Raw genomic sequence first — 24,241 nt, forward strand, 5'->3', positions numbered from 1 at the left:
ACCATTGGGCTACAACTGGCCGGCCCATTAGCCAAATTCCTACATTCGTAGGAAGCGGGACTCGATCCCTGGTGTGATAGTGTCTTCTACAAATGGACTTACCTCCTGCCATCCATAAAGAATACTTAACTACTTATAATTGAAGATTTTTTTTTTCTATTGGATATATATCATCAATCAAAAATATTTACAATTAACAGCAAAATCTCAAGTCTCAACAAAACCAGATTTTACGAGGACAAAATCCTTATTTGAACTGCATAACCATAAAATGCTGATTTAACTAGACATTATATTTTTGCATAACGATTTCCAAATTTTTATTACCCTATAGAACCCGTAACTAGACAACTGTAATGCTGTAATAGCAATGTAGTAAGTAGTAGAGGCGGTTGTTTCAATATTACCGTTAGTAAATTTCCACTATTTAAGACTACTAGTAGCTTAACATGAAAGTCAAGTTAATTTCCATTATTAGTAGTAGAAAAAAGGCTGTAACGGCTATATTGTCTTTTAGCTATATATATATATTCATTCGGCAACACAAACCGAACATCGAGAGAGATTATATTTATGCTTCGTCGTCTTCTTTCGTCCGTCTGATCTCTCTCTGTGATTCTCTCATCGACGACGGTGGCACAGAAGAATCAAATCCTCTTTTACTTAATTTCCTATTACGTTTCTTTATGGATCGGTGTGGTTTATCTCTCTACCCTAAGGTTGGTTATATTATATATATATATATATATATATCTTACTTCGTGGTCGAGTCCTAGGGTTCAACTGATGATGATTCTCTGTGGATTGTTTAAATTTGTATCTTGTTTTCATTGATCCATTGCTGGTAATTTCAATTCGTACTCCCGCTTTTCAATTTATTTGATCCATGGTGATTCTGATTCGTATATGATAAATCGTAACAGTGTATGTGTTTTGATTTAGGAATTTGATTCTTGTTTTTTTTTTGTTTATAATTATTATTTTGTATTATGCAGAACGATTCGTTGAGAAGGCGTTTTGAGTAATGGATTCTGCAAAGAGGTTTAGGGTTTAATGTCCTCCCAAGATATAATGGCTCTGATGATGTCGCTCGACGTGGAAACTGATCAAACAGAGGAATTAAACAGTACAAACAGAGCAGATCGATGATGGATGGTTCTACTGACCAGAGATGAATTAAAAAAGTATCAATCTTATTCTCTATTTTTTTTGGTCAAATAGAATCTAATATATATCATATATGCAATGAAACTTGCTTGCATCTTTTTTTAAAAATATATTTTTTCTTGCTTATTCATGCTACAACGGCTTGATAATAGGAATCGAAAGCTACTACTGGTAATAACAAGTCAACCTCACTAGTCACTACTCTAACTGCGCCAAGAATCCACACATATCCACATGCGTAATCTTCAATTGCGCTTACCAAGTTACCATCCCATGAAGAACGTGAGGTCAATTTCTATCCTTTTTTTTTTTTTTAAGTTTCAATTAAGATTTTTGTTTTTTTTTCTTCTTGATACTAAGTTTACAAATCAACGTAAAAGCTAACCGAATTTTGGATCCAGTCATTTGGTTGATTGTTAGAAATTCCACAAATTCAATTTGTTTTTGCATCGTGATGTAGACTTAGCATTAAAGTTTTAATTTTGGTTTTAAATTACACTTTTAAATAAGTTTTTGATTTTTTTTATAAAGAAAAGTTTTAAAGTTTTAATTTCGGTTTTAAATTACGCTTTTAAATAAATTTTAGTTTTTTTTATAAATAAAAGTTTTTGTTTTTCGTTTTCTTCTTCTTCATACTAAATTTACGAATCGATATGAAATCTAACCGGATTTTGGATCGATTCATTTGGTTGATCGTTAGAAATTCCACAAATTCAATTTGTTTTTGCATTGTGATCTATAGATTTAGCATTAAAGTTTTTAATTTTGATTTTTTTTTGGCAAGAGTTTCCTAATTGATGCCAAATACTAAATTTACAAATAGATGTGAAACAAAATAACATTAGGAAACTTTTGGATGTTTTAGCAGTTTTAGCAGTTTTAGCAGTTTTCAAACTTTTGGATGCCAAATAGACAAAATAACATCAATACTAACATGAATGATTCCATAAGTTCAATTTGTATTTTCATTGTTATGTTAGATTTAGAATTCAAGTTTCCAATTTGTTTTCTTTCATGGAGTTTAAAAGCTTTTCCAAAATATTGAATGCTAAATATATACAAATCATTTGACTTAGTTATTGATTGTTAGAGATTCCATAAATTATGTTCATTTAGAATTCAAGGTTCTCATTTTTATAGTTATAAAAAAAGCGCTTAAAATTTTGTTTTCTTTTACAGATTTTTAATTTTTCCATTACCCCCATATTAAGTACAGAAGCCTTTCTTTATCAATCGACTGAAACTGGCTGCATCTCTTATGCTTCTCATCAAACAGAACAGACTGAAACAGATATATCTCTCTAAAGCTCGCATGAATCGTCTGTTATATATAACAACACACAATACAATATCCGATCAAAACAGAAACACACATATCAATACAGATCCCAAAGAAAGAAGAAAAAACACTTTCCTCTCTTACCACAATGAGTTTGCCTTTGTTCTCCGCATTTTCTCCAGTCTAATTGCTGCCACGGTGTTAACTCCCGACGAGATCCCAACCTACAAGTTAGATAGTTTCTCCATACTTAGTACTAGAAAAAAAAAACTAGCCAATTATCTATGTAAAAAATCATCAAAACACTAACCATGAGACCTTCTTTCAAGGCCAATGCTTCATTGCAGCATCATCGTTGAACAATCTTTTCTCTTGAAGTAAACTTGTCCCCAAGTAAAGTAATTTTCCAGCAGTCAAGTTAGATGATGAAGACAGAGTGATTCTTAGGTACAACCGTATGAGATTGATTACAATAACTAAGCTAGGCTTGGGAAGATAAAATAAAACCTTTTTGACGAATAGATGGAGAAAAAGCTTTAAGATACCTCGAAATTTGTCGTCTCTTGTGATTATTCCACATGTTTTGGATGTCTCACGCACCATTATGCCTTGCACACCAATGAATGATGCTATCTTGCACTCAGCAACTGTCACAAGTAATACAGGTTCCTGGATTAGTAGGAGGAAGAAAGTATAATATGAAAATATAAATATAAATTCATTGGACAGTTCATGGATTACTAGTCTTACAGTGTGCTCAAGCGTACAAAGAAGTTGTTTAAGAAAATGAGAACCAAAAGATCAATCCTAGTATTACAGATTGGTGAAAGAATGTAGGACTACCTACCAAACATGAAAGCACCATGAAGATCTACTGAGAGAAGAGTTGAGGCTAATTGAATCTTCCTGCAAAATGTAGGATGTCAATAATAATACTAGTATGTAGATTGTTAACAAGCACATAATTTGAGTTAGTATTTGGTAGTCATCATATAAGTAGCTTACCCGGCCACCTTGATGAGTTGTGTCATGTAACTTTCCCACATACCATGAATTGGCTTAAACAAATCAAACCTGCATTCCAAAACAAGTGGACCAGTAAACATTTAAAGTCTGTTTAAGAATACCCAAAATAATAGAGTCAGATACAATCTCTGTGACTGCAAAAAAAGAAACTCACTTTTGGAGATATTCTGGCATATGCAAAGCACCAGACTTCTCGAGTCGTTTCATAGACATACGGGTCTTAGAACGTTTTGAATCCTTCTGTGATGATGTCTTTTTAGAACCAGAGGCTGAAGGACGCGACTGTACAAAATTGACAAGGAGGATATAGTTGTCCAGCTTCACACTTTTAGAACCTTGCAAGTACTTTTGAGCAGAGTCACCGCTTCGAAGGAGGAGGTTATGCAGAACCTTGTCTACTATAGTTCCCTTTGCACTAGAAAACTGAACAATTACATACAAAAGAAATAATTTAAGCAACCTTATCTCTCAGATCATAAGGAAGAAGAAAGTGGTTTCTAGTTTTGATCACCTCAAGAATCTGAATTTACCTTAACATTGGTTGCCAACAAATTCTCATCAACGGGATGTGACAATTTTGTATATGCAACATAATCATCCTCCTTGGGATCTACAAAATATAAATAAAAAATTTCATCACAATCAATGCTTATGAGTTAGTAGTAATTGAACTCCAAATTCATGCTTCGTTTATTATACTCAACCATCAAACCTTTTCTAATTGAAGTCTTTGAGGTTGTAGTAGGTAGTGAATCAGCTTGAAGTGGTTGTTTAGAAGAGACATGTACATCAGAAGTTCCCATCTTGTTGTTGTCTTTTGTCATTCTTGTGTTGTAGTTGAAGAAGAACCTGAGCTTTAGCAACAGCAAGTCTTCGTTCCATGGCTGCCATTATTGCCCATCTTGCCTGATCATGCACAACCGTATCTATACCCATTTGCAGCTAGATAGAAACTTAAACCCTAGTCTCTGTAGCTGAAACAAGAGAGAAGAACAAACTTATTAGAATTGTGTTCACTCTTTAAGTATCTCAAATCAGTGAAGGAAAACTTGAGTAATCAAATTACAAAAGCTTAGAGCCCAATACTTCAAAATCGAAACATATGCATGCCTAGCCCAGCAGCTCCAATTACATATATAAGACAGTGAAAGATGGGTTGAAGGAAAAAAAAAAAAAAAAAAAAAGAGCTCAATAGAAGACTTCACAGAACGAAATTGCATAATAGAGAAACCCTAACATCGCTCGTTACAGAGAAGAAATAACGTACCGAAGTCGGAGGTAAGCGAGAGAGAGAGAGGGAGAGAGGCACGAATCGCTCGGTGTACCGGAACCCTAAAAACCCAGAAAGAGAGAAAAGCTCTCGCGAGAAAGAGAAAGTTAACAAGTTTGTATTTTCAATTTTGATCCTGTTAATTTGCAAAATACTGATTAGACCTTTTATATATATTTTTTAATTAACGTCAGATTGAACCCGATACTATTCTTTCTATCAAAAACAACCCATTCCATTAGCATTAACAGCAAAAGTTTTTTTTTTTTTTTTTTGAAAATGGCTTTTAAAAGGGCCCATTAACAGCAAAAGTTCTCAAGTGTCAACTAACCAGATTTTACCAAGACTATGTCTATTTGAAGTTTTGAACCACGTAACCATAAAAAAAAATGCTGATTTAACCAGACATTATATTCTTACATAAAGAACTCGTAACTAGAAAACTGTAAACTTATTTGATTAGTGTGTCCGTAGACTGATTTATTATTATGCACATTCAATTCTATAAGCTAAAAAGCCCAATATAGTTTTAGTTGGGGCACACCATTATATGATGAGAAAGAAAGAAAGACAAGTGGATAAACCGAATCAATTATTTGTAAAGTGAAATAGCAATGTAGTACGTAGTACGTAGTAGAGTCGGTTGTTTCAATATTACCGTTAGTAAATTTCCATTATTTTAAACTACATACTATAGTAGCTTAACATGAAAGTCAAGTTAATTTCCATTATTAGTAGCATTATTATAAATAAAGGAAATTAGTAGTAGAAATAGGAATCCAGAACAACAGGCTGTAACGGCTATAATGTTTTCTTATAGCTAAATAAATATATTCATTCAGTAACACAAACCGAACATAGAGAGATTGTATATTTCGTCTTCTTTCTTCTCTCTCTCTCTCTCTGATTCTCTCATCGACGACGGTGGCACAGAAGAATCGATCCTCTTTCTTCTTCTTCTTCATGGATCGGTGTGGTTTTTATCTACTCTACCCTAAGGTTGGTTATATCTACATCTCAGATTCTCACTTGGTGGTCGAGTCCTAGGTGATAATCGATTCTCTCTGTGGATTGTTTAAATTTGTGTCTTGTTTTGTTTGATTGATTGCTCGTAATTTCAATTCGTACTCCCGATGTTCAGTTGCTTTGATTCATGGTGATTCTGATTCGTAAATCGTAACAGTGATGTACAGTGTTTGATTTTTGAATTTCAATCGTAACAGTGATGTACGTAAGAAGGATTCATTGAGAAGGCGTTTTGAGTAATGGATTCTGCAAAGAAGTTTAGGGTTTGATATCCTTTAGGTGGCTTTAGGTGACTTTTTGTACTCCTTCTCATCACAGATATCCCTTTGTTTTTATTTTTTTGGGCAAGGGTTATCTTAAGTATCAATCTATTGTAATCACTACAATCAGATTTTCTCAATCAAAAAGAAAAGAAAAGAAGTTTAGGGTTTCATGTCCTCCCAAGATATAATGGCTCGACGTGGAAACTGATGGATGTGGAAACGATCAAACAGAGGGATTAAACAGAGCAGATCGATGATGGATGGTTCTACGTGCCAGAGACGAATTGAAATAAAAAAAAGGTATACATATCCATCAATCTTAATACTCTCTTTCAAATTATAGAATCTCATCTTGCTTGCATCTTTTTTATATATATATTTTTTTTATTGGTTATTCATGCTACAGTGGCTTGCGTCTCGACCATCACATCTATCAGGTCGTGTTTCCCACTCAAAAGACGAAGCCTCCTCTATTTTTAAAAGCAACAGCTACGGTGAGAGTTTTGTTGGAAATTTTTCACATCTCAGTAATTTTTTATGTGTTTTCATGATTGATCTCTAATCTCAGTTTTTGGTTGCATCATTATATATGATTATATTTGGTTTCTCTCTTTTACAGCTACAAAAAAAAAACTTAATGAATGAGAGATGATAATGGGAATCGAAAGCTACACTGGTAAATAACAAGTCAAGCTCACTATGATTATAATCTCAGTTTTTGCATCATTATAATATTTGATTTCTCTTTTACAGAAAAAAAACCTGAATAAATGAGAGATGATAATGAGAATCGAAAGCTACACTGGTAATATAAAAAGTGAAGCTCACTCAGGAGTCAGGACTCTAATTGCGCCAAGAATCCATGCATCCTCATCCACATGCGTCATCTTTCATAGCGCTTACCAAGTTACCATCCCATGTAGAAACGTGAGTTTTTTTTTTTTTGTTTTTTTTTTTTTTTTTTTGATCGATGTAAAAACTAACCGAATTTTGGATCCAGTCATTTGATTGATCGTTAGAGATTCCACAAATTCAATTTGTTTTTGCATCGTGATGTAGATTTAGCATTAATGTTTTAGTTTTGATTTTTTATAAGAGTTTCATAAAAGTTTTCATTGGTTTTTTTTTTCTAAATATTAAATTTACAAATCGATGTGAAAGCTAACCGCACTTTGGATCCAGTCATTTGGTTGATCGTTAGAGATTCCACAAATTCAATTTGTTTTTGCATCGTGACGTAGATTTATCATTAAGGTTTAAATTTTGATTTTTTATAAGAGTTTCATAAAAGTTTTCTTTGTTTTTTTTTCTAAATACTAAATTTACAAATCGATGTGAAAGCTAACCGCACTTTGGATCCAGTCATTTGATTGATCGTTAGAGATTCCACAAATTCATTCAATTTGTTTTTGCATCGTAACGTAGATTTATCATTAAGGTTTAAATTTTAATTTTTTATAAGAGTTTCAGAAAAGTTTTCTTTGTTTTTTTTTTCTAAATACTAAATTTACAAATCGATGTGAAAGCTAACCGGATTTTGGATCCAATCATTTGGTTGATCACTAGAGATTCCACAAATTCAATTTGTTTTTGCATCGTGACGTAGATTTAGCATTAAGGTTTTAATTTTGATTTTTTTCTTTGTTTTTTTTCTTTCTAAATACTAATTTTACAAATCGATGTGAAAACTAACGGAACTTTGGATCCAGTCATTTGGTTGATCGTTAGATAGATTTCACATTAAGGTTTCACAATATTAATTTTTAATTCTTAAAAAATTTGGATGCTAAATGTATAAAATAATGTGAAAACTAACCAAATTTTGGGTTGTTTACAGATTCCATAACTTCAATTTGCATGGTTATGTAGATTCAGAATTAAAGTTTCCAAATAACGTTTTCAATTTAGTTTTTTTTTTCTTTTACTGATTTAAAATATTTTCAATGAAACAGCAAAAATCTCAAATGTGACAAAACTCTTATTTGAACCACAAAATGCTAATTTAACTCGCTCATTTAATTTTGTTTACAATATACGACATCAACATAATTATTTTTTTTAATATCCCTCCCCCCACCCATATATAAAACAAACATACAACTCTTATTACACCTTTAGTGGGCTATGTCACACAATCTTCTCTGCTCCCAATTTGAGTTTTTTTTCTAGTACAGAAGCCTTTCTTCATCAATCGACTGAAACTGGCTTCATCTCTTCTGCTTCTTTCCTCAGCTCATCAAACAGAACAGACGACAGATATCTCTCTCCAAAGCTCGCATGAATCGTCTATTATATATATAACACACGTTACACACAAAAACAGTTTCCGATCAAATCAAAAACTGAGAGCCAAAGAAGAAAAAAACACTTCTCCTCTCTTACCACAATGAGTTTGCCTTTGTTCTCTGGCATTTTCGCTAGTCTAAGTGCTGCCACGGTGTTAGCTCCGGACGATATCCCAACCTACAAGTTAGTTTCCATACTTAGTGCCAGAAAACAAACGAGCCAAATATCTCTGTTAAATAATTAAAACACTTACCATGAGACCTTCTTTCAATGCCAATTCTCTAGCCATCTTTATAGCATCCTCACTACTCACCTGTTTTCTCACAAACATTCTCAAACATTAGCTTTTTATAAGTTGATGGAGAGTACGATAAAATGGAAGCTTTTAAGCCTTTTTTACTTTATACCTCAAGAACACTCTCCATAACATCCATATCCAAGATATCTGGTTTAAATCCAACCCCATTGCCTGTGATAGCATGTGGACCTAACACAAAGTTCAAAACTCAAACATCAGCGACAGAAACAACTCAAATTTGCACCACAAGTGAAAGTGTTAAAAGGTTCAAAATTATTTCACCTGGTTTGCCACCGTTGAGTATGTTGCTTTCAGCAGGCTCCACTCCATATATCTACCAATTTGCAAGACAATTCATGATCAGTAGCAATCTCTTTTTTGATATCCACAAGATAAGATACCCTTCAGAATTTACAAAATCACCTTGACATTGGGGTTTTTGGATTTAAGATATTGTCCAACTCCAGAGACTGTGCCTCCACTCCCAATTCCCATCACAAAGATATCAACATTTCCAAGTGTGTCTTCCCAAATCTCAGGACCAGTTGTATCATAATGAATCTACAACAAATATTCCAAGCATCATCTCTAGATTCAACCTTATGTCAAAACGTAACAACTTCAAGGCTAAATGGAAAAAGATATGTCATTCTAACTCTCTTAAGTAGTACCTGAGTGTTAGCTGGATTAGCAAACTGTTGACACATAAAAGCATCAGGAGTAGAGTCAAGGAGGTCATAAGCTTTCTTAACGGTTCCACCCATTCCTTTAGTTGGATCAGTAAGAACAAGCTCTGCACCAAAGGATCTCATAGTCACTCTCCTCTCCAAGCTGGTGTAAGAAGGCATTGTCATTACAATCTTGTACCCTTTCAGAGCCGCCATGAAAGCCAAACTTATTCCCATGTTTCCTGAAGTGGGCTCTATCAATGTTGTCTGAAAAAATTAAGCATCAGTTCAGCTGTGGTAAGGAAAACTCTTTGACTAATTTTACTTTTGAGATTAATAAATATGGGAAATATATAATTAAAAAGGCTAATAATTACTTTTCCAGGGATGATTAGTTTTTTCTTCTCTGCATCTGCAATCATAGCTATAGCTGGTCTAAAAAGACACAACAAAAACAAAACCGAACAAAGATCAACACTTTATACTTATGGTTTCTAGTAATCGAAGATTTTTATAGAATGTAAAAAGAAAAAGAACCTGTCCTTGATGCTACACGTTGGCTGGAAGTGTTCTTGCTTGGCTGCAATGTAAGCCTCACATCCTTCGGTGACTCTGTTGAGAAACACGAGTGGAGTTCGTCCAATGAGCTACAACAACGTTAAACACAGACGAACTTGAGTCAATCGACATGGGAAGAAAGACAAGAAATTTTTACTTAAAAACCAGATCCAATTTTCAAAGATACTCAAGAAAAGAAAAAAAAAACGGTTACTATTATTTTTGGCTTTACCAGAGAGGCATCGCGTTTAGCGTTAGTAGATGGGAAGTCTTTGGGAAGATCTCGGAGTCTCTGAGCAAAAGATGGAGATCCAACGGTGGAGAAGAGTTTCCTCATGGTGTTGCTGATACAGGGGATCGTCTCTCTCTTCAGTAACCTCTTTGAAACAGAGGCCATTGTTTGACTGAACGGAGTTAACAAAGTTTGAAGAGAGAAAACAAAGTTTTTAAAAGCTCTTTGTAATGAGAGGAAGAAGAGTGATAGGTTGAGAAGAAACGGAGGAGAAGGGGATCATATATAAATGGATGAGAGAAAGAAGACAAATACATTGTATCCATCTTCCCATTAGTGTAAAGTATATAATATTGAAATAAATACAAGTTGATTCTTGGAAATATAGGCAATTGTGAATTGAGGTACGTGAAGGGTTCTTGTCAGAGTTCAACTGATGATATAGTACTCGTCTTTCATTCAGTGAGTGGAATGATCAAAATTTACAGTCAACTTCATACACCTGCTTCTTGCAATTTCTTTGTTATTACAGTCTTAATTAACCATCGGTCGGGGAATCTTTTTTATGCTTTGTTGAAAAGTATGTGACAAACAAATGGTCCCCATTTGTTTTTTCCTGGTGAATTTTTGGTGGCTATGTCTCAATTCGATTAGGATTTAGCCATCATAGGTAGAGGGAGGTTGGTTACACTGACACGTTTGGAATACCAAAACAATGCTGAACCGGATGAATTTTGAAAACCGAACCGTTTGACCGAAGAATTGATTAACCGGTGATTAACCGGTGACTAACGCAACTAGGATTGGGTTTATTAACGCAACTAGGCTTGTTGTATACCAAATCCATGTTCTTTTTGCGTTGAACTTTTGGGAATTTTTATTCCTTTGTTTACAAAGATTGCATTAAGAGGGCACATTACAGTACAGATACAAACATTTCACATATGTAGATCAACAATAGAAGCAACTAAGGAGGACAAGACCAGAAACCAAAGGACTTGATGTCTTTTGTTTTGATTTAGCTTCTGGACTTGAAGGGAATGGCTCTGATGACAACCACATGGTAAAGAGCAGCAAGTGCAGCTCCAATGAAGGGTCCAACCCAGAACACCCACTAAAGATGGCAAAACAAAAACGAAATTGTCAGAAAAATGGAGTTGTTTGGAATGAGATTGGTATTATAGTTTGTGGAGACTCACGTGGTCGTCCCATGAATGGTCTTTGTTGTAGATGATTGCAGCTCCAAGGCTTCTAGCTGGGTTGATGCCTGTGCCAGTGATTGGGATGGTTGCTAAGTGAACCAAGAATACTGCAAACCCGATTGGGAGTGGTGCTAGAATCTGCACAATTGTTACAAAAACTCAAGCCAATAAGCAACAAAGTCCAGAGTGAAACCATGAGAATCAGTCAGCTTCACTCTGTTCAATTGTTTTTAGCAGCTATATATATGTAACATGAACAAGTAGTATAGACAAGTTACTTACGGGGACATGAGAGTCACGGGCGTTTCTCTTGGCGTCAGTTGCAGAGAAGACTGTGTATACAAGGACAAATGTGCCAATGATCTCAGCTCCAAGACCACTTCCCTTGGTGTAACCATGAGCCACAGTGTTGGCTCCTCCTCCTAGAGCCTGGTATTGCTTAGGCTGGAACCCTTTAACCACACCAGCACCGCAGATTGCTCCCAAGCACTGCATCACTATGTAGTACAGAGCTCTAGTGAGCGACAGCTTCCGAGCTAAGAACAGACCAAAAGTAACCGCTGGGTTGATGTGTCCACCTGAGAGTTACATTAACATAAATTTCAGATTACAACACTGCAAATTCCACATAGAGGAGTCAAGACTAATATCAACAATTTCTCAAAGATTGTAGCTTTATCGTCTTTGCATCCCTTAAATCAGATACAATAGGAACAAATTCACGCAAAGAAGCTAAAACTAATCTCAATTGTTCCCAAAGATTCAAACTTTATTGTCTTATCTCTCAACCCCAACACTCGGAAACCTAAGTAGAGTAAAAAAAAGGCGTATCTTTAGAGAAGACTAATATCAAAATTTCTAAAAGATTGTAGCTTTATCGTCTTTGCCTCTCCTAAATCAGATACAAATGGAACAAATTCACGCAAAGAAGCTAAAACTAATCTCAGTTGTTCTCAAAGATTCAAACTTTATCGTCTTCGGAAGCCTAAGTAGAGTAAAAAAAAGGCGTATCTTTGGAGAAGAAGAAGCAGAGTGGCTTACCAGAGATACCAGCAGTGCAGTAGACCAAGGCAAAGATCATACCACCGAAAGCCCAAGCGATACCTTGGATTCCAACGGAAGCACACATACTCGGCGACCTTTTAACTCCCATCACAGTCAATACAGTGATGTAGAGAAAGAGGAAAGTAGCAATGAACTCAGCGATCCCGGCTCTCCAAAAAGACCATGAAGAGAGCTCACCTGGCTCGAAAAACGGAGCAGGTGGTGGCTCGTTGTAGTCTTTGTCGCTCTGAGCCGAAGTCCCGATTGGTTGTCTCTCAGGGAACTTGTTAGCTCCAACTCTAACGTCTTCTTCCTTGCCTTCCATCTCTCTCTCTCTTGAGAACTGTGTGGTAGCTTTGATTTTGGTCTCGGTTGTGAATATTCCAGAAGTGGGAGTGGTGTGAGTTTTTATAGTTGGGAAGGTAATGGAAACAATATGGAGAAATAGAATAAGGGAAGACGATGACAATATTGACAGTAACATAAATATTGTTAATGTTATCTTCATAGTAATCATACTACTATACTAATAAATCTAATTATTGCGTTTTGGACAGAGTTTCGAATGCTCCATTCCAGCTTGTAGTTTAATTAGTGTGATTAAAAATAAAGGATTGAAGAAAAATGTGGTTATAAAAATAAAATTAGATCAATGTCGATTGTTTTTAATAATCCTCATGATTGTCACTAACTAACTGCTACGAACAAAACACATTTAAAAAAAAAATAACATGAATGATCGTCTGATTGAGAATGATCTGGCGTTTGCCAGGATAAGACCATCTGTATATGGCCTTACCATCATCATGCACCATGTACCATTCATGACCATGTTTTTGTGTGTGTTATTCATTCCCCTCTCTTTTTTAGTTTTTTGGGTGATATTTTCTTTTGTGATTATCACATTTAAAAAGCACTTGTTTCTGTAAAGACTACAATTTTAATATTTGTTCTGCTAAAAAAAAAAATACAATCTTAGTTCCTAATTCAAGATTTAAAAACATATTTCCATCATCCTGGTATAAAACATAATTGTATCATCAATTCTAAAAAAACAGAGTGGTAGTGTACAATTTGCCAAATAGGAAAGACAAAAGGTAAAGAATAACAAAAAAAACAAACGACACTGGTTTATATTGTTTTAGTAGGCCATTGGGCCCTACGCAGGCCCTACGCTCTCCTAAGGGCCATTTTGATTTTTCAACTCCTTATGTAATTATTTTTTTGTTATTAACCATAACTCAAAAAGTTGTTAAAAACTTATCCATTTTCCCCTTATATAAGGCTGATCTGATGTAAAGATAAAATTTGTCAAAAGGGTCAAAATTAAAATCCACCTTCACAAGTTTGAAAAGCCTTTAATCTTTGAATATTGTTTATTTTCACATACATTGATTGAACTGCACAGTAAAAAAGAGAGCCAATTAAAATCAGCACTGCTGCATGAGCTAAAATCACTGACTGACCACTAGAAAAAAAAATACCGACCCATCATGACACAGAGAAAAAAGGATGTACGAAATGTTTTTTTGGATTTTTCTGGTGGAGTAATAAAAATTCAATTAATTATAGCCGTCCAATGCATCGGCGATAAGATACGTGGAGTCACCCACCTAATGCCGCCGCCTTACATACCCAAAAACCGACCATTCATTCATCTATCTAATGACAATTTCTTTATTTAGTTTTTTGTTTGCTGGATTCTTCTATTCTTTTCATGATTGCAACTTCCCCCCCCCCCCCCCCCCCCCGCCACCTAGCCACCCCCAATATTCTCTCCTTGCGTCACGGTCCCATAGAAAACATGTGAAACGTAGTCATTGACTAAAACAACAACACAAAAACGAGAAAAAAGTTAGATTTAGGCACACAACAGGTAAAGCTTGAACCAATAAATGGGCTATACGGCCCATACATTATAGCCTTTAGTAATGGATGTCAGGCCTGTATTTTAAAAAAACCAAATACCAAAAAAATGTCAAGCTTTACCATCCCGAACCGAACCATCGTGATTTACACGGCTCGTACCGAATGAGCTACGATTTCAGACCACATTTATAATTTTCCAATTATGCTTTGTAAACGTACTAATTTGCAACTTACTATCTCAATAATTTAACCCTTGGTCTAGTGGGTCTGCTCTGCTCTGCCGTTGCTCTAATCTTTTTGGTTAAAAGTTTCCGATTTTATTGATATGAAATGAGTTACGCTTTTATTTTTTTTGCTGAGAAGCCGGCTGTTCGGCATGCATTCATAAATTTTGTTCCAAAAAAAAAGGTAATAAAGACTTCAGCACTATATATGACGATCTTTGTTAATAGGTTTTAATCAATTGAGTCATAACTGAAGGACTTCTAGTCTAGACAAGATATTATAGATCAAAATATCTTTACAGCACCAAAAATACAGCAGAAGCTAGTGTGGATGAAGAACTCGAGGTCTTTCTGAATCCTGAGGCACGAGAAGTTGGCTCGGGAAGCTCGTCAGAGGTTATTTTTCTTCTATGGTTAATTATTTCCATGTCATTTGCTTGATAAGTTAATAACTGTGGTATAACCATTTGTTTCGAATGTCATGTTTGTAGATTAGACGGGTTGATCCCACTCTTGACATGGAGGCTGGCCTGGGAGATGACTACACTCATCTAGTCATCTTAATTATGGTAAGAGCCAACTATCAACTCATTCCGCATCAAGGGTTGTTGAAGAAATAATTTCAAGTCAACTAGTGTATACAGATTCACACAGTTAAAACAGGTCTCACCCTATAGAAGTAGTAGTAGTAGCATTGGGCTCAATATATAAGCAATACAATACTGATGGTTATAAGCATCAAAATTTGTAACATATCAAAATATTTTGTTTTTTTTCTTCTTCTATATTTCCATCAATACTTCTATATATACGTCGTTCAACCAAGAAAATAAGAATATTTTAAATAATTAATTTTGAAAATATTAAATTGGTAATAACGTATATCTTAAGAAATGATGTTTCTGACAAAATTTTCTGTCGTAATTAAAGATAAGTTTTTTTTTAAAAAAATTGATATAATGAAGAATCTTTTAGAAATTAACCTACTTACTTTGTTGTTAAGACCAAAAAAAAAAAAAAATCCAAAAAACATATGATTTACTATGTAAGAAAGATAAGACATATGTATCAAATATTCCAATATGTACTAAAAAATACAAAGGACAAGACAGCGATAGAGTTGAGCAACACCACAGCTTCACAGCTTGACAGAATATAGGCAATAAGCCCTCTAGAAGAGCCTCGTCACCGACTTCATCAACCAGACTGACCAGACAACCACCCAACGAACCCTAAAGATTCTATTCCCGTGTTTTTAAACCATCTCGAGCCATGAGCCATCACGGCTCCTACACGTGGCGATAACCCACTCCATTCTCTTTTTTTTTTTTTTTTTTTTGCGCGAGAACTTAAAATTATTACTAAAAAAAAAAAAATCCCAAAAATATTATTAAGCCCTTCTTTCTCTCTCTTATCCGCTCCTCTCTCCTCTCTCTTTGGTCTGTTCCTGCCGCCGCCGCCGCCGTTCTCCTCCGTCAGATTCATATATTTTCCTCCGCCGTCTTCACTCATTGCTTCTCCTCCAATCATAAAGGTACGCACACGCTTTGTATTCGTCTATTTATTTATTTGCTTTCTCTTATTGATTCTCCATTGTTTTTGTATCTCTCCTCTCTCTATCTATGCCTCTGCTGCTTTGGTTTCGATTGTATTCATTTGATAATTTTGAATGCTATCTCTCTTTATCTCTCTCGCTCTTGTGTTAATTCACTCTGTTCCTATTTTAATTTCACTCTCCATTGTATTGATTTTAGTTTCATCACCTCTCTGTCTATTGTTTCATTGTTTGGTGTATTCGTCGTCACCTCCTCTATCCATTTCTAGGCTTTAGGGTTTTACAAATTCAATGATTTGAGGTGCCCTTTTTCACATTTTTCAAATAGAAACTTTCTTTCCCCATCAAACAGAGAAGAAACAGAGAGAGTTGAATCGATTCCGAATCCTTGAAAACTGAAAAATTGGTAATTTTAGACTTGTGATTTGTGTTGGACCTAGTAGTTATTGCATTTTGGATTCAAAGTCTTAAGCTTTCTGAGTGATTAGCTATGATTACGAAGTTTAATTTCTATTTTTGATCATATATCTTTTTCTTGTCTATTACTTTAGTTTGCTGTTCTGTTTCCGGATATTGGTTGAGGTTGCTGTCTGTGCTCTATGCTCATAGACCTACTACTTGTGTGCAGTATTGGGAAACTTGAAGATCCAAGAAAAGTAATTGCTTTTTATAGTGGGGACTGTCCTATTTATTGGAACTTGACTGTGTAATATAAGATATAAACTCAACGAGCTTTATACCCCAAGACTGGGTCTACAAATCAATGTCAGAAGGTGAAATGGCCATCATCAAACCAGAGGTAAGACGTTAGTTATCACATAGAGAGTGACGGTTAATATCGTTAGATATTTTGCTCAAATGCACTAGCAGGATTAGATTTTGGATACATAACAACCTACCATTTGCGTCATGTATTTTATATTTATTGTAATTAGTCTCTAGTTCTTATCATATGCGTTTACATGACCTATTGGTTACAACATAGTTTTTTCTCATACTAAGTGTTTTAGTTTTGAGTGTGATATTCGTTATCAATGTATGCAGTTTTTGAATGACTAATTACTTTTTCTGTGGCGTCAACATAGATGATGAAATCCTATATATGGCTTGAAACTGCTGATGGCTCAATCCAACAAGTGGAACAAGAGGTTGCAATGTTCTGTCCCATGATATGTCAAGAAGTTATACAAAAGGGTGTTGGATCTTCTAAGAACTACGCAATATCTCTTCCACAGCGAGTCAATCCAGCCATGTTAAGCCTGATTTTTGATTACTGTAGATTTCATCAAGTACCTGGACGTTCAAATAAGGTTTATTTGAGGTTTTTAAATTGATAACAAATGGCGTCATGTCGATGATCATATGCTTTTTCTTATTAGAGCTCTTTCTACTTTTAGGAACGTAAAATATATGATGAAAAATTCATCCGGATGGATACAAAGAGGCTCTGTGAGTTGACCTCAGCCGCTGACAGTTTGCAGTTGAAGCCGTTGGTTGATCTTACTAGTCGTGCCCTTGCACGAATTATTGAGGGGAAAACCCCTGAGGAGATACGCGAAATATTTCATTTGCCTGATGACCTTACCGAGGTATGTGGTGCCCAAGATCATCACTTTTTAGGAGGTGTCATTCCTATCTACTTCTCTATTTTAGCTTTTTGTTACGATTTATCAGGAGGAGAAATTAGAGCCTCTGAAGAACACAATGGATGATCCACGGATTCGATTGTTGAATAGATTGTATGCTAAGAAAAGAAAAGAATTGAAAGAAAGAGAGAAACTAAAGGTGTGTTGAGCATTTTAATAATTAAGTTAGGAACTGGTTTGTAAAACGAACTATGGTACTAAGTTTTATAATTATGGCTATTTTCATGTCCTAGAATGTCGAGGTTGAAGAACATGTCGATGAGCGTTCTGTGGATGACCTGTTATCATTTATTAATGGCAGAGGTACTTTTCTTAACTTCATATCTCTCATGTATGTCATGTTCCTTCTTCTGCTCCGAGTTGTCCAATCCATGTTGATGGCACCACATATTGGTTCATGTCTGGAGCCGATTTTGATGCTACGTTCAACTTTGTAAAATTTTGTCAGGCTCTTTTCTAGTTGCTGAATGAGTGCCTGATATGAGATTCTCACTGTCTTGTGCTGTTTATTATGGTCACTTTTCATATCAGTAGACTTCTTGCTTATGCATTTTTGGCCGAGTTAATAGATTATATAATGCTCAAATCCTGGTTGATGTCCTGTTTTCATAACCCATCTGTGCATAGATAAATTGAAATATTTGATGCGTGTGTTGCTTCTTGCTCTTCTCTTTTTCTACTTCCTTTTAAAGTTCTCATTGGAGAGAAGGATAATTATGTTTCACAGATCACAAGGTGGTAAAGACTTCCAAGAGTAAAAAGAAGAACAAGAAAAGGAAGGAGCAGAAGAATGGTACATCAACGGGAACATGTGAAGCTTCAGAAAAGGTTCAAATTAGTTTCTCTCTCATTGCTCCTTGTTAGTAGTAATCAAGTTACTAAGGAAGTTTCTTCTTCTTAGGATTCAAAACATAATCATCCTTCCAAATCACGAAGTGCTGAGATTGTTGACAATACTGCGTCCAGCTTGGGAGATGTATCTAACTTACTTAGTATGGAAGATGACATTTTTACGCCAACGACTGAGTTTGAAGATGGTTATATAGATGATGAAATTGATCCAGCTTTGAAGGAAATGCTTGATAGGTAAGTGGCTCTTTTTCAAACTCCTGCCTGAAGTATTCGTATTGTGCTGAAATAATTGATATCAGTCCCTCCTCCAAATATACCTTCTACAAACCTCATGAAGTTATATATGTAGATTTACATCGAATTGTGCAGCCTTTAAGTGATTAAGTGAAACTAAATAAAATTATTGAACCTAATGTTAATACAGAGAGGTAGAGGATTTTGCTCGGAGATTGAACTCTAGTTGGGTTCTATCGATAGGACAAGAAAGGCAGCCTGTGCACTTTTCCATAAATGGCAATGGGGCTACAAGGCGGTTGACAGGTACATGGTATCCTTTTTCCTGGTTAATCTTTACATTTATGGTGACAGTGTAGCACAAGATGCTATTGAACTGGACCGCATCGGTTTTAGACCTTTAGTTACGCCATACTTCAGTCTTCTACATAGCTTTTGATGACTGATGGTAGATGGTTTGGTTTGCATGCGTTTTGAACTTTGAAGGTCCAGCCGCAGGACACAAGTGAAGCTGAAAACGCTAGTCCAATGGCTGGAACAGTTTTGGTGAGATCCCCACTAGAATGTAAGCAATTAGAGAGAGTGGTGTTCCGGTCACCGGCGTTTGATGTGTGTCCTCCTGTAATTTTTTCTTTCTTTCCACAATCTGCTTTCTTTCTTCCTTCTCAGTTAATCCGGAGAGGTAGGATGCAGTTTTGTTTCGTTTTTTTTTCTTACTCCTTTTTAGTGATCAACCCTTTGTACACAACTTTTAATTAAAGAACTGGTGAAAGCATTTAGTTGGTTGGCTCATTTTTTTGTTTTAAAAAAAAATCAAGAATAATGTGAAGATGATTCCATTATCTATAGAATTACAAGCCTCACATTGCTCACAAGATGAGAAGGAGAGGAAATCTCAAAGCAGCTTCTCCTCGCACAATTGGGGTTTACAAATATGAGATACATTGTATTTACAGATGTGATCAAGATCTTTGTAGCTTTATGTTCTTGTCCTCTTCTTCTTTATGTGGCTTTTCAGGTAATGGTGGGGTCATTGACCATGCTTATGGTTTTGGATGGCAAGCCTTTGCCAGAGTTTGGTGGAGTTAATCAGGAACGTTATCATGCCCAGTCCCATTCCGGTGCACTGGTGGATCAACACCGTAAGGCAGTTCATGAGCCAGGCGAAATATTAAAGGAAAGAAAGAAAAGAAACAAAAAGAAAGTATTCTCTCTTATTCAGGATCGCAGGGCTTACCGGTAAAGAGGGTGGAGATGGATGGTTTGATTTCTCTTCCAGTACACTTACACTTGAGGAAGCCTCAGATCCTCCAAAGTATGAAAAGGTACTAGCAGACCGAGAAGAGCTGGTTCGTGATGCTCTCTCCTCCTCCTCCTCTTCACTGTTCCTCTTTGAAACTCCACTTTCTTGATCTGAATGTGGGGAGACAAGCCGTTGAAAGTCAGAGAGTAGAGCTGAGAGAGCTCGGACCTCATCCATTCTAGCTTCCCTACATTGATATTGCACACAGACGTCAAACTTAAAACATCATCTGTTATATGTATACAGCTATGGAAAAAAGATGGACTCTGGCTTTGAACCTTGTATGGATGAGATATCCTTTGCAGATAAACCGTATATGACAAGTCACAGACGCGTGTTGGCAGACAAAGATGGCTTTCTTCGATCTCAAATCCTCCATTTTACTGAAAACAGATCACCAAAAATGTCAAATTTGAGAGACCTGGTTACAAAAAGGCAGAAACACAAGCGTGAAGACTAAAGACACAATATACGTTGAATAATGATTGTCTGAAGCTGCTCCCATGATGAACTTCCTCACTCTGTTCTCAGAAATCGTCTGCAGGATTCCCTTTTCGATCGAGTTCATCTCAACGCACAGCTTCTCCGCTTGAACCTGCAAAACCAATCTCCTTAGAAATGGCGGAAACTTCACATCGCTTATGTAAAGAAGAGTATACACACAGACACACACATACCCCTTTGCGGAGGCATATTCTAAGGTACTCATCAAGAATCTTGTCTGTTTTGGCCTTTTGTTTTTCTCTGTATGCTCTCACTAATTCTTCATCTACGGTTGCAGCATCGAATTTGGTACCCACTGTGGAAGTAAAGAGAAAAATCATAAAAAGTCAATTTCTCTTAAGAGCTCTCTGCTTCGTGTATAAACCAGACAGGAGTTGTTGCCTTGTCGGAGCGAGGAAATAGAAAAACTTACAGACAGGAATCATTTGAGCAGGTCGGTGAACAAGAAGGATGCAGATCTTGCAACCTTGACAGTTATCTAATACCCAGGCCAGATTTGACTTGTTCTTGGCTGGTTCTCTCCCTAGCGCAACGTATATTCTCTCATCCATTACTGCTTCTTCCATTTTGTGCTTTTTGGATCCCTCAAACTCCATAATGTTTTTCTCGGGAAAAAAAGTTAATGAGAAAATCTTGAGAATGGCTGGTTCGTTTCAGACAAGAAGGCAGAAGCTATGGTCTTGTCTTCTTCTCGGGCAAATGTTTAGTATATAAATATGGGAATCAAGAGACAAAAGATCCGATGAAGGGGCATGTGTCATCCCTTTCTGGTGTTACTCTGTTCTTCCGATCTGGAACTTGTATATGTATTATTTCTAGCGTGATTTTACTTTTAAAGCCCTCTTAGTAGTGTCAACGACCAAATCAAAACTCGAGGAGGTAATCAATGTCGATAATTATTGGGAAAACGTCCTGGTTTCCCATGAGAACTATGATATCGTACCAGATGGAGCCCGATCTTTACCCCCGTCCCAGATGGCTCTCCTGAAATTCTTTTCAATCTATATACCCATATATCTGTAATTTACGTTTTGTATCTCCATGAGAATAGAAGATATCATCTATTTCACCATTGCTATAGGTTTAATTGGTTTACTATTTGATTAACCGAGTGACGAAGTTTACAAACCAAAATAAACCTGATTTCGACCCGATTAAAACCTGATTTTGACCCGATTAGAAACATAACCCTCAACCGAGAAATCCCTAAAATCACATTTTAACCTCTTTTTTGTTTTCTCTCGCGACGAACCCTAGAAAATCAAATTTCACCATCGATTTCTCAAATTGAATCGATGGATTTAATAATCCGATCTGGTTTTGGGCAACAAGATGGTATTGGGCAAAGAGATGGTGTTGGAGAACGAGAGTACGATGAAGAAGGAGAGGATCGAGATGAATTTCACGTCGATATGCTTGCTCAGGAATTTACCGATGCTGAAGAGTCGATTCGTCATGATACGTACCCAGAAAGTGACGACGAGGAAGAAGGTCGTGGTCGTGGTGCGGGTCGTGGTCGTGGTGCGGGTCCAGAGAGGGTGTTTACGGATATCGGACGTGGTGATGGAACTTTGTGGAAAGACCAATCCTTCTACAATGGGGTCGCATTCAAGGAGAGTGTCTTGGACTATGCACTACATACTGGTTACAATTTGAAGCAATACAGGTATGACAAAGATAAACTCGGGTTTAGATGTGTTGGGGATAAGGGCAATTGTGAGTGGAAAGTGTTTGCTGCACTTCTTCCAAACGCATCTTTGTGGAAGATTACGAAATACATTGATAAGCATTGTTGTACCCCCAATGGCGAGTGTGAGATGTTTAAGGTCCCAGTCATAGCTAGAATTTTTCTCGATAAGATTAGAGAGGAACCGGATCATTACAAGCCTTTGAGGATTGAACAGATTATCATGGAAAGGTGGAAGATATCCGCTACTAGGCCACAATGTCAAGCTGCTCGGAGAAAGGCTTTGGGATGGATAGAGTATGAGTATGAACAACAGTTTGCACGACTGCGAGATTACCAAGCTGAGATCTTGGAAGCAAATCCAGGGTCTGTTGTGGAGATTGATACAATTAAGAATGATGCTGGTCAAGACGTCTTCAATCGGTTTTATGTTTGTTTCGATGCCCTTAGAAGAACTTGGAAACAGACTTGCCGGCCAATAATAGGAGTTGATGGCGCCTTCTTAAAGGCAAAGATCAAGGGACAGTTGCTTGCTGCATTAGGCAGAGATGCAGACAATGGCATCTATCCAATAGCCTGGTGTGTTGTTCAAGTTGAGAACAAAGACAATTGGTTATGGTTTGTGAAGAGATTGAAGACTGACCTGGATCTAAACGAGGGAGATGGTTACATTTTAGTGTCTGATCGACAAAAGGTATGTATCTAACTAATTTATTATATTGGTTAATAAATGTGAATGCTCTCGTTTTTAATATGTTTGGTTTTTGGTTCTCAATTAGGGGTTGATAAAAGCTGTGGAGTTGGAGTTACCACAAATAGAGCATAGAATGTGTGTTAGACACATCTATGGGAACTTGAAGAAGACTCATCCTTCCAAGAAGCAAATCAAGCCACTCCTCTGGCATATGGCTTGGAGCTATAATGCAAAACAGTTCGGTGAGAGACTGGAACAGATACACGCTTATGACACTGGTGTGTATGATGATGTTATGAAGTCGAAACCAAAGAGCTGGTGTCGTGCCTTCTATAAGTTGGGGGGTTATTGCGAAGATGTTGACAACAACTTCACAGAATCTTTCAACAAGACCATCGACAAAGCAAGGGAGAAACCGTTTGTGGCAATGTTGGAGACAGTTAGAAGACTGTCTATGGTTCGGATTGCCAAGCGTTCAGCTCTCTCTCATTCTCACAAAGGTAATTAACTTTATTCAAAATTTAATGCAATTTTCTACGATTGTCTATGATTTTATTCAAAGACTGTCTATGATTTCTACATATTTAATGCAATGTTCTTGGTTTTTGATGTTTCAGGTTTATGTACTCCATATGTGGCAAGGTTTCTTGCTAAAGAGCATGACAAAGCTTCGGAATGCCAGGTGCATCCTTCTACTAATGGGTGCTTTGAAGTCACACTGGATGGAGACAAACACAGAGTTAGTTTACAAAATATGACTTGTACCTGCAAAAAATATCAAATATGTGGTATTCCATGTGAGCATGCCTATGGAGTGATTCTGAAGAGGACGTTAAGTGCTGATGACTATGTCTGCCAGTGGTTTCGAACTGCTATGTGGAGGCTTAACTACACAAATGGCATTACTCCACAAAGGGGTGCTCGTCATTGGCCTTCGACTTTAGGTGAGAATGTTCATGTTCCACCTGAGCCACCACAACCTGGGAGATGGAGTTATAGATGTATCGATTTTAATGGAGTTATAGATGTGTTATAGATGTATCGTCTCGGGTCGGATTATTAACATCAGTCAGGTTTTATTTTTGGTTTTCTATTTGGTATGAACGGTTTCGTATCGGTTCACTCTTTAAACCGATAACATCCCGATATATGGGTATATAGATTGAGAAGAATTTCATGAGAGCCATCTGGGACGGGGGTAAAAATCGGGCTCCATCTGGTACGATATCATAGTTCTCATGGGGAACCAGGACGTTTTCCCATAATTATTATATAATTAAAATATAAATAAACAACTGAGGTATGAAATAAATTAGGCAACATTTCACCAGATTATACATTTTTAAAAAAGTAT

The 24,241-nt window shown here is 36.3% G+C and overlaps 5 protein-coding genes, 3 long non-coding RNA genes and 1 other non-coding gene across 10 annotated transcripts; 5 read left to right on the forward strand and 4 right to left on the reverse strand.

Moving 5' to 3' along the window:
* The first annotated feature begins 550 nt into the window (after positions 1–550).
* On the forward strand, positions 551–2,340 carry LOC104699754 (uncharacterized). The gene is made up of 3 exons (XR_753437.3): positions 551–719; positions 996–1,184; positions 1,320–2,340. It is a non-coding gene; the product is annotated as an uncharacterized LOC104699754 (long non-coding RNA).
* Positions 2,341–2,795: 455 nt separating this feature from the next.
* Positions 2,796–4,870, reverse strand: LOC104699757 (ribonuclease MRP protein subunit POP4). The gene is made up of 8 exons (XR_015562909.1): positions 4,740–4,870; positions 4,185–4,446; positions 4,003–4,082; positions 3,627–3,895; positions 3,452–3,520; positions 3,294–3,352; positions 2,994–3,093; positions 2,796–2,901 (listed from the first exon to the last, which is right to left on the reverse strand). It is a non-coding gene; the product is annotated as a ribonuclease MRP protein subunit POP4 (transcript).
* A 725-nt stretch (positions 4,871–5,595) lies between these two features.
* On the forward strand, positions 5,596–7,795 carry LOC104699756 (uncharacterized). The gene is made up of 5 exons (XR_015562911.1): positions 5,596–5,741; positions 5,966–6,331; positions 6,438–6,525; positions 6,651–6,707; positions 6,785–7,795. It is a non-coding gene; the product is annotated as an uncharacterized LOC104699756 (long non-coding RNA).
* Positions 7,796–8,012: 217 nt separating this feature from the next.
* LOC104699755 (bifunctional L-3-cyanoalanine synthase/cysteine synthase C1, mitochondrial) lies at positions 8,013–10,613 on the reverse strand. The gene is made up of 10 exons (XM_010415100.3): positions 10,074–10,613; positions 9,821–9,930; positions 9,661–9,718; positions 9,287–9,550; positions 9,039–9,176; positions 8,898–8,949; positions 8,725–8,804; positions 8,571–8,630; positions 8,414–8,494; positions 8,013–8,317 (listed from the first exon to the last, which is right to left on the reverse strand). Exons 1-10 carry the CDS (start codon positions 10,236–10,238, stop codon positions 8,219–8,221), a joined length of 1,107 nt encoding a protein of 368 aa, XP_010413402.1. The 5' UTR covers positions 10,239–10,613; the 3' UTR covers positions 8,013–8,218.
* A 311-nt stretch (positions 10,614–10,924) lies between these two features.
* Positions 10,925–12,717, reverse strand: LOC104699758 (aquaporin PIP1-1). Its single transcript, XM_010415103.3, has 4 exons — positions 12,317–12,717; positions 11,558–11,853; positions 11,273–11,413; positions 10,925–11,187 (listed from the first exon to the last, which is right to left on the reverse strand). Exons 1-4 carry the CDS (start codon positions 12,642–12,644, stop codon positions 11,092–11,094), a joined length of 861 nt encoding a protein of 286 aa, XP_010413405.1. The 5' UTR covers positions 12,645–12,717; the 3' UTR covers positions 10,925–11,091.
* A 2,762-nt stretch (positions 12,718–15,479) lies between these two features.
* On the forward strand, positions 15,480–19,491 carry LOC104749181 (SKP1-like protein 21). 2 transcript variants are annotated; one of them, XM_010415106.2, is made up of 10 exons: positions 15,480–15,946; positions 16,596–16,766; positions 17,053–17,277; positions 17,365–17,556; positions 17,642–17,752; positions 17,847–17,916; positions 18,341–18,441; positions 18,515–18,699; positions 18,890–19,005; positions 19,186–19,491. In XM_010415106.2, the coding sequence occupies exons 2-10, from the start codon at positions 16,731–16,733 to the stop codon at positions 19,206–19,208; spliced, it is 1,059 nt and encodes a 352-aa protein (XP_010413408.1). In that variant the 5' UTR covers positions 15,480–15,946; positions 16,596–16,730; the 3' UTR covers positions 19,209–19,491. The 2 variants fall into 2 exon arrangements, with proteins under 2 accessions (XP_010413408.1, XP_087316471.1); XM_087460345.1 differs by lacking the exons at positions 18,515–18,699; positions 18,890–19,005; positions 19,186–19,491 and having other exon boundaries at positions 18,323–18,388.
* A 28-nt stretch (positions 19,492–19,519) lies between these two features.
* Positions 19,520–21,281, reverse strand: LOC104699760 (U-box domain-containing protein 33). Its single transcript, XM_010415105.3, has 6 exons — positions 20,919–21,281; positions 20,680–20,801; positions 20,476–20,597; positions 20,281–20,385; positions 19,937–20,189; positions 19,520–19,825 (listed from the first exon to the last, which is right to left on the reverse strand). Exons 1-6 carry the CDS (start codon positions 21,100–21,102, stop codon positions 19,730–19,732), a joined length of 882 nt encoding a protein of 293 aa, XP_010413407.1. The 5' UTR covers positions 21,103–21,281; the 3' UTR covers positions 19,520–19,729.
* Positions 20,565–21,347, forward strand: LOC147940716 (uncharacterized). The gene is made up of 2 exons (XR_015562910.1): positions 20,565–20,703; positions 20,784–21,347. It is a non-coding gene; the product is annotated as an uncharacterized LOC147940716 (long non-coding RNA).
* A 66-nt stretch (positions 21,348–21,413) lies between these two features.
* LOC104767989 (uncharacterized) lies at positions 21,414–23,993 on the forward strand. Its single transcript, XM_087460344.1, has 3 exons — positions 21,414–22,887; positions 22,973–23,387; positions 23,505–23,993. The coding sequence occupies exons 1-3, from the start codon at positions 21,802–21,804 to the stop codon at positions 23,921–23,923; spliced, it is 1,920 nt and encodes a 639-aa protein (XP_087316470.1). The 5' UTR covers positions 21,414–21,801; the 3' UTR covers positions 23,924–23,993.
* The last annotated feature ends 248 nt before the right edge of the window (positions 23,994–24,241 follow it).

Source organism: Camelina sativa, chromosome 7 (assembly GCF_030686135.1).
Source record: "Camelina sativa cultivar CO46 ecotype springtype chromosome 7, ASM3068613v1".
Lineage (NCBI taxonomy): Eukaryota > Viridiplantae > Streptophyta > Magnoliopsida > Brassicales > Brassicaceae > Camelina > Camelina sativa.

Coding starts and splice junctions, on each gene's coding strand:
- LOC104699755 (XM_010415100.3), bottom strand. CDS start 10,238: ATGGCCTCTGTTTCAAAGAGGTTACTGAAGAGAGAGACGATCCCCTGT. Junction 9,177..9,286: donor CTAATCCAGCTAACACTCAG/GTACTACTTAAG, acceptor TATTTGTTGTAG/ATTCATTATGATACAACTGG. Junction 8,495..8,570: donor CATTGAAAGAAGGTCTCATG/GTAAGTGTTTTA, acceptor ACTAACTTGTAG/GTTGGGATATCGTCCGGAGC.
- LOC104699758 (XM_010415103.3), bottom strand. CDS start 12,644: ATGGAAGGCAAGGAAGAAGACGTTAGAGTTGGAGCTAACAAGTTCCCT. Junction 11,854..12,316: donor CTGCACTGCTGGTATCTCTG/GTAAGCCACTCT, acceptor TGTAACTCTCAG/GTGGACACATCAACCCAGCG. Junction 11,188..11,272: donor ACCATTCATGGGACGACCAC/GTGAGTCTCCAC, acceptor TGCCATCTTTAG/TGGGTGTTCTGGGTTGGACC.
- LOC104749181 (XM_010415106.2), top strand. CDS start 16,731: ATGTCAGAAGGTGAAATGGCCATCATCAAACCAGAG. Junction 17,753..17,846: donor AAGAAAGAGAGAAACTAAAG/GTGTGTTGAGCA, acceptor TTCATGTCCTAG/AATGTCGAGGTTGAAGAACA. Junction 17,917..18,340: donor ATCATTTATTAATGGCAGAG/GTACTTTTCTTA, acceptor TATGTTTCACAG/ATCACAAGGTGGTAAAGACT.
- LOC104699760 (XM_010415105.3), bottom strand. CDS start 21,102: ATGGAGTTTGAGGGATCCAAAAAGCACAAAATGGAAGAAGCAGTAATG. Junction 20,598..20,679: donor GAATATGCCTCCGCAAAGGG/GTATGTGTGTGT, acceptor TTGGTTTTGCAG/GTTCAAGCGGAGAAGCTGTG. Junction 19,826..19,936: donor CATCTCCACCCTCTTTACCG/GTAAGCCCTGCG, acceptor TTGATCCACCAG/TGCACCGGAATGGGACTGGG.
- LOC104767989 (XM_087460344.1), top strand. CDS start 21,802: ATGGATTTAATAATCCGATCTGGTTTTGGGCAACAAGATGGTATTGGG. Junction 22,888..22,972: donor TAGTGTCTGATCGACAAAAG/GTATGTATCTAA, acceptor GTTCTCAATTAG/GGGTTGATAAAAGCTGTGGA. Junction 23,388..23,504: donor TCTCTCTCATTCTCACAAAG/GTAATTAACTTT, acceptor TTGATGTTTCAG/GTTTATGTACTCCATATGTG.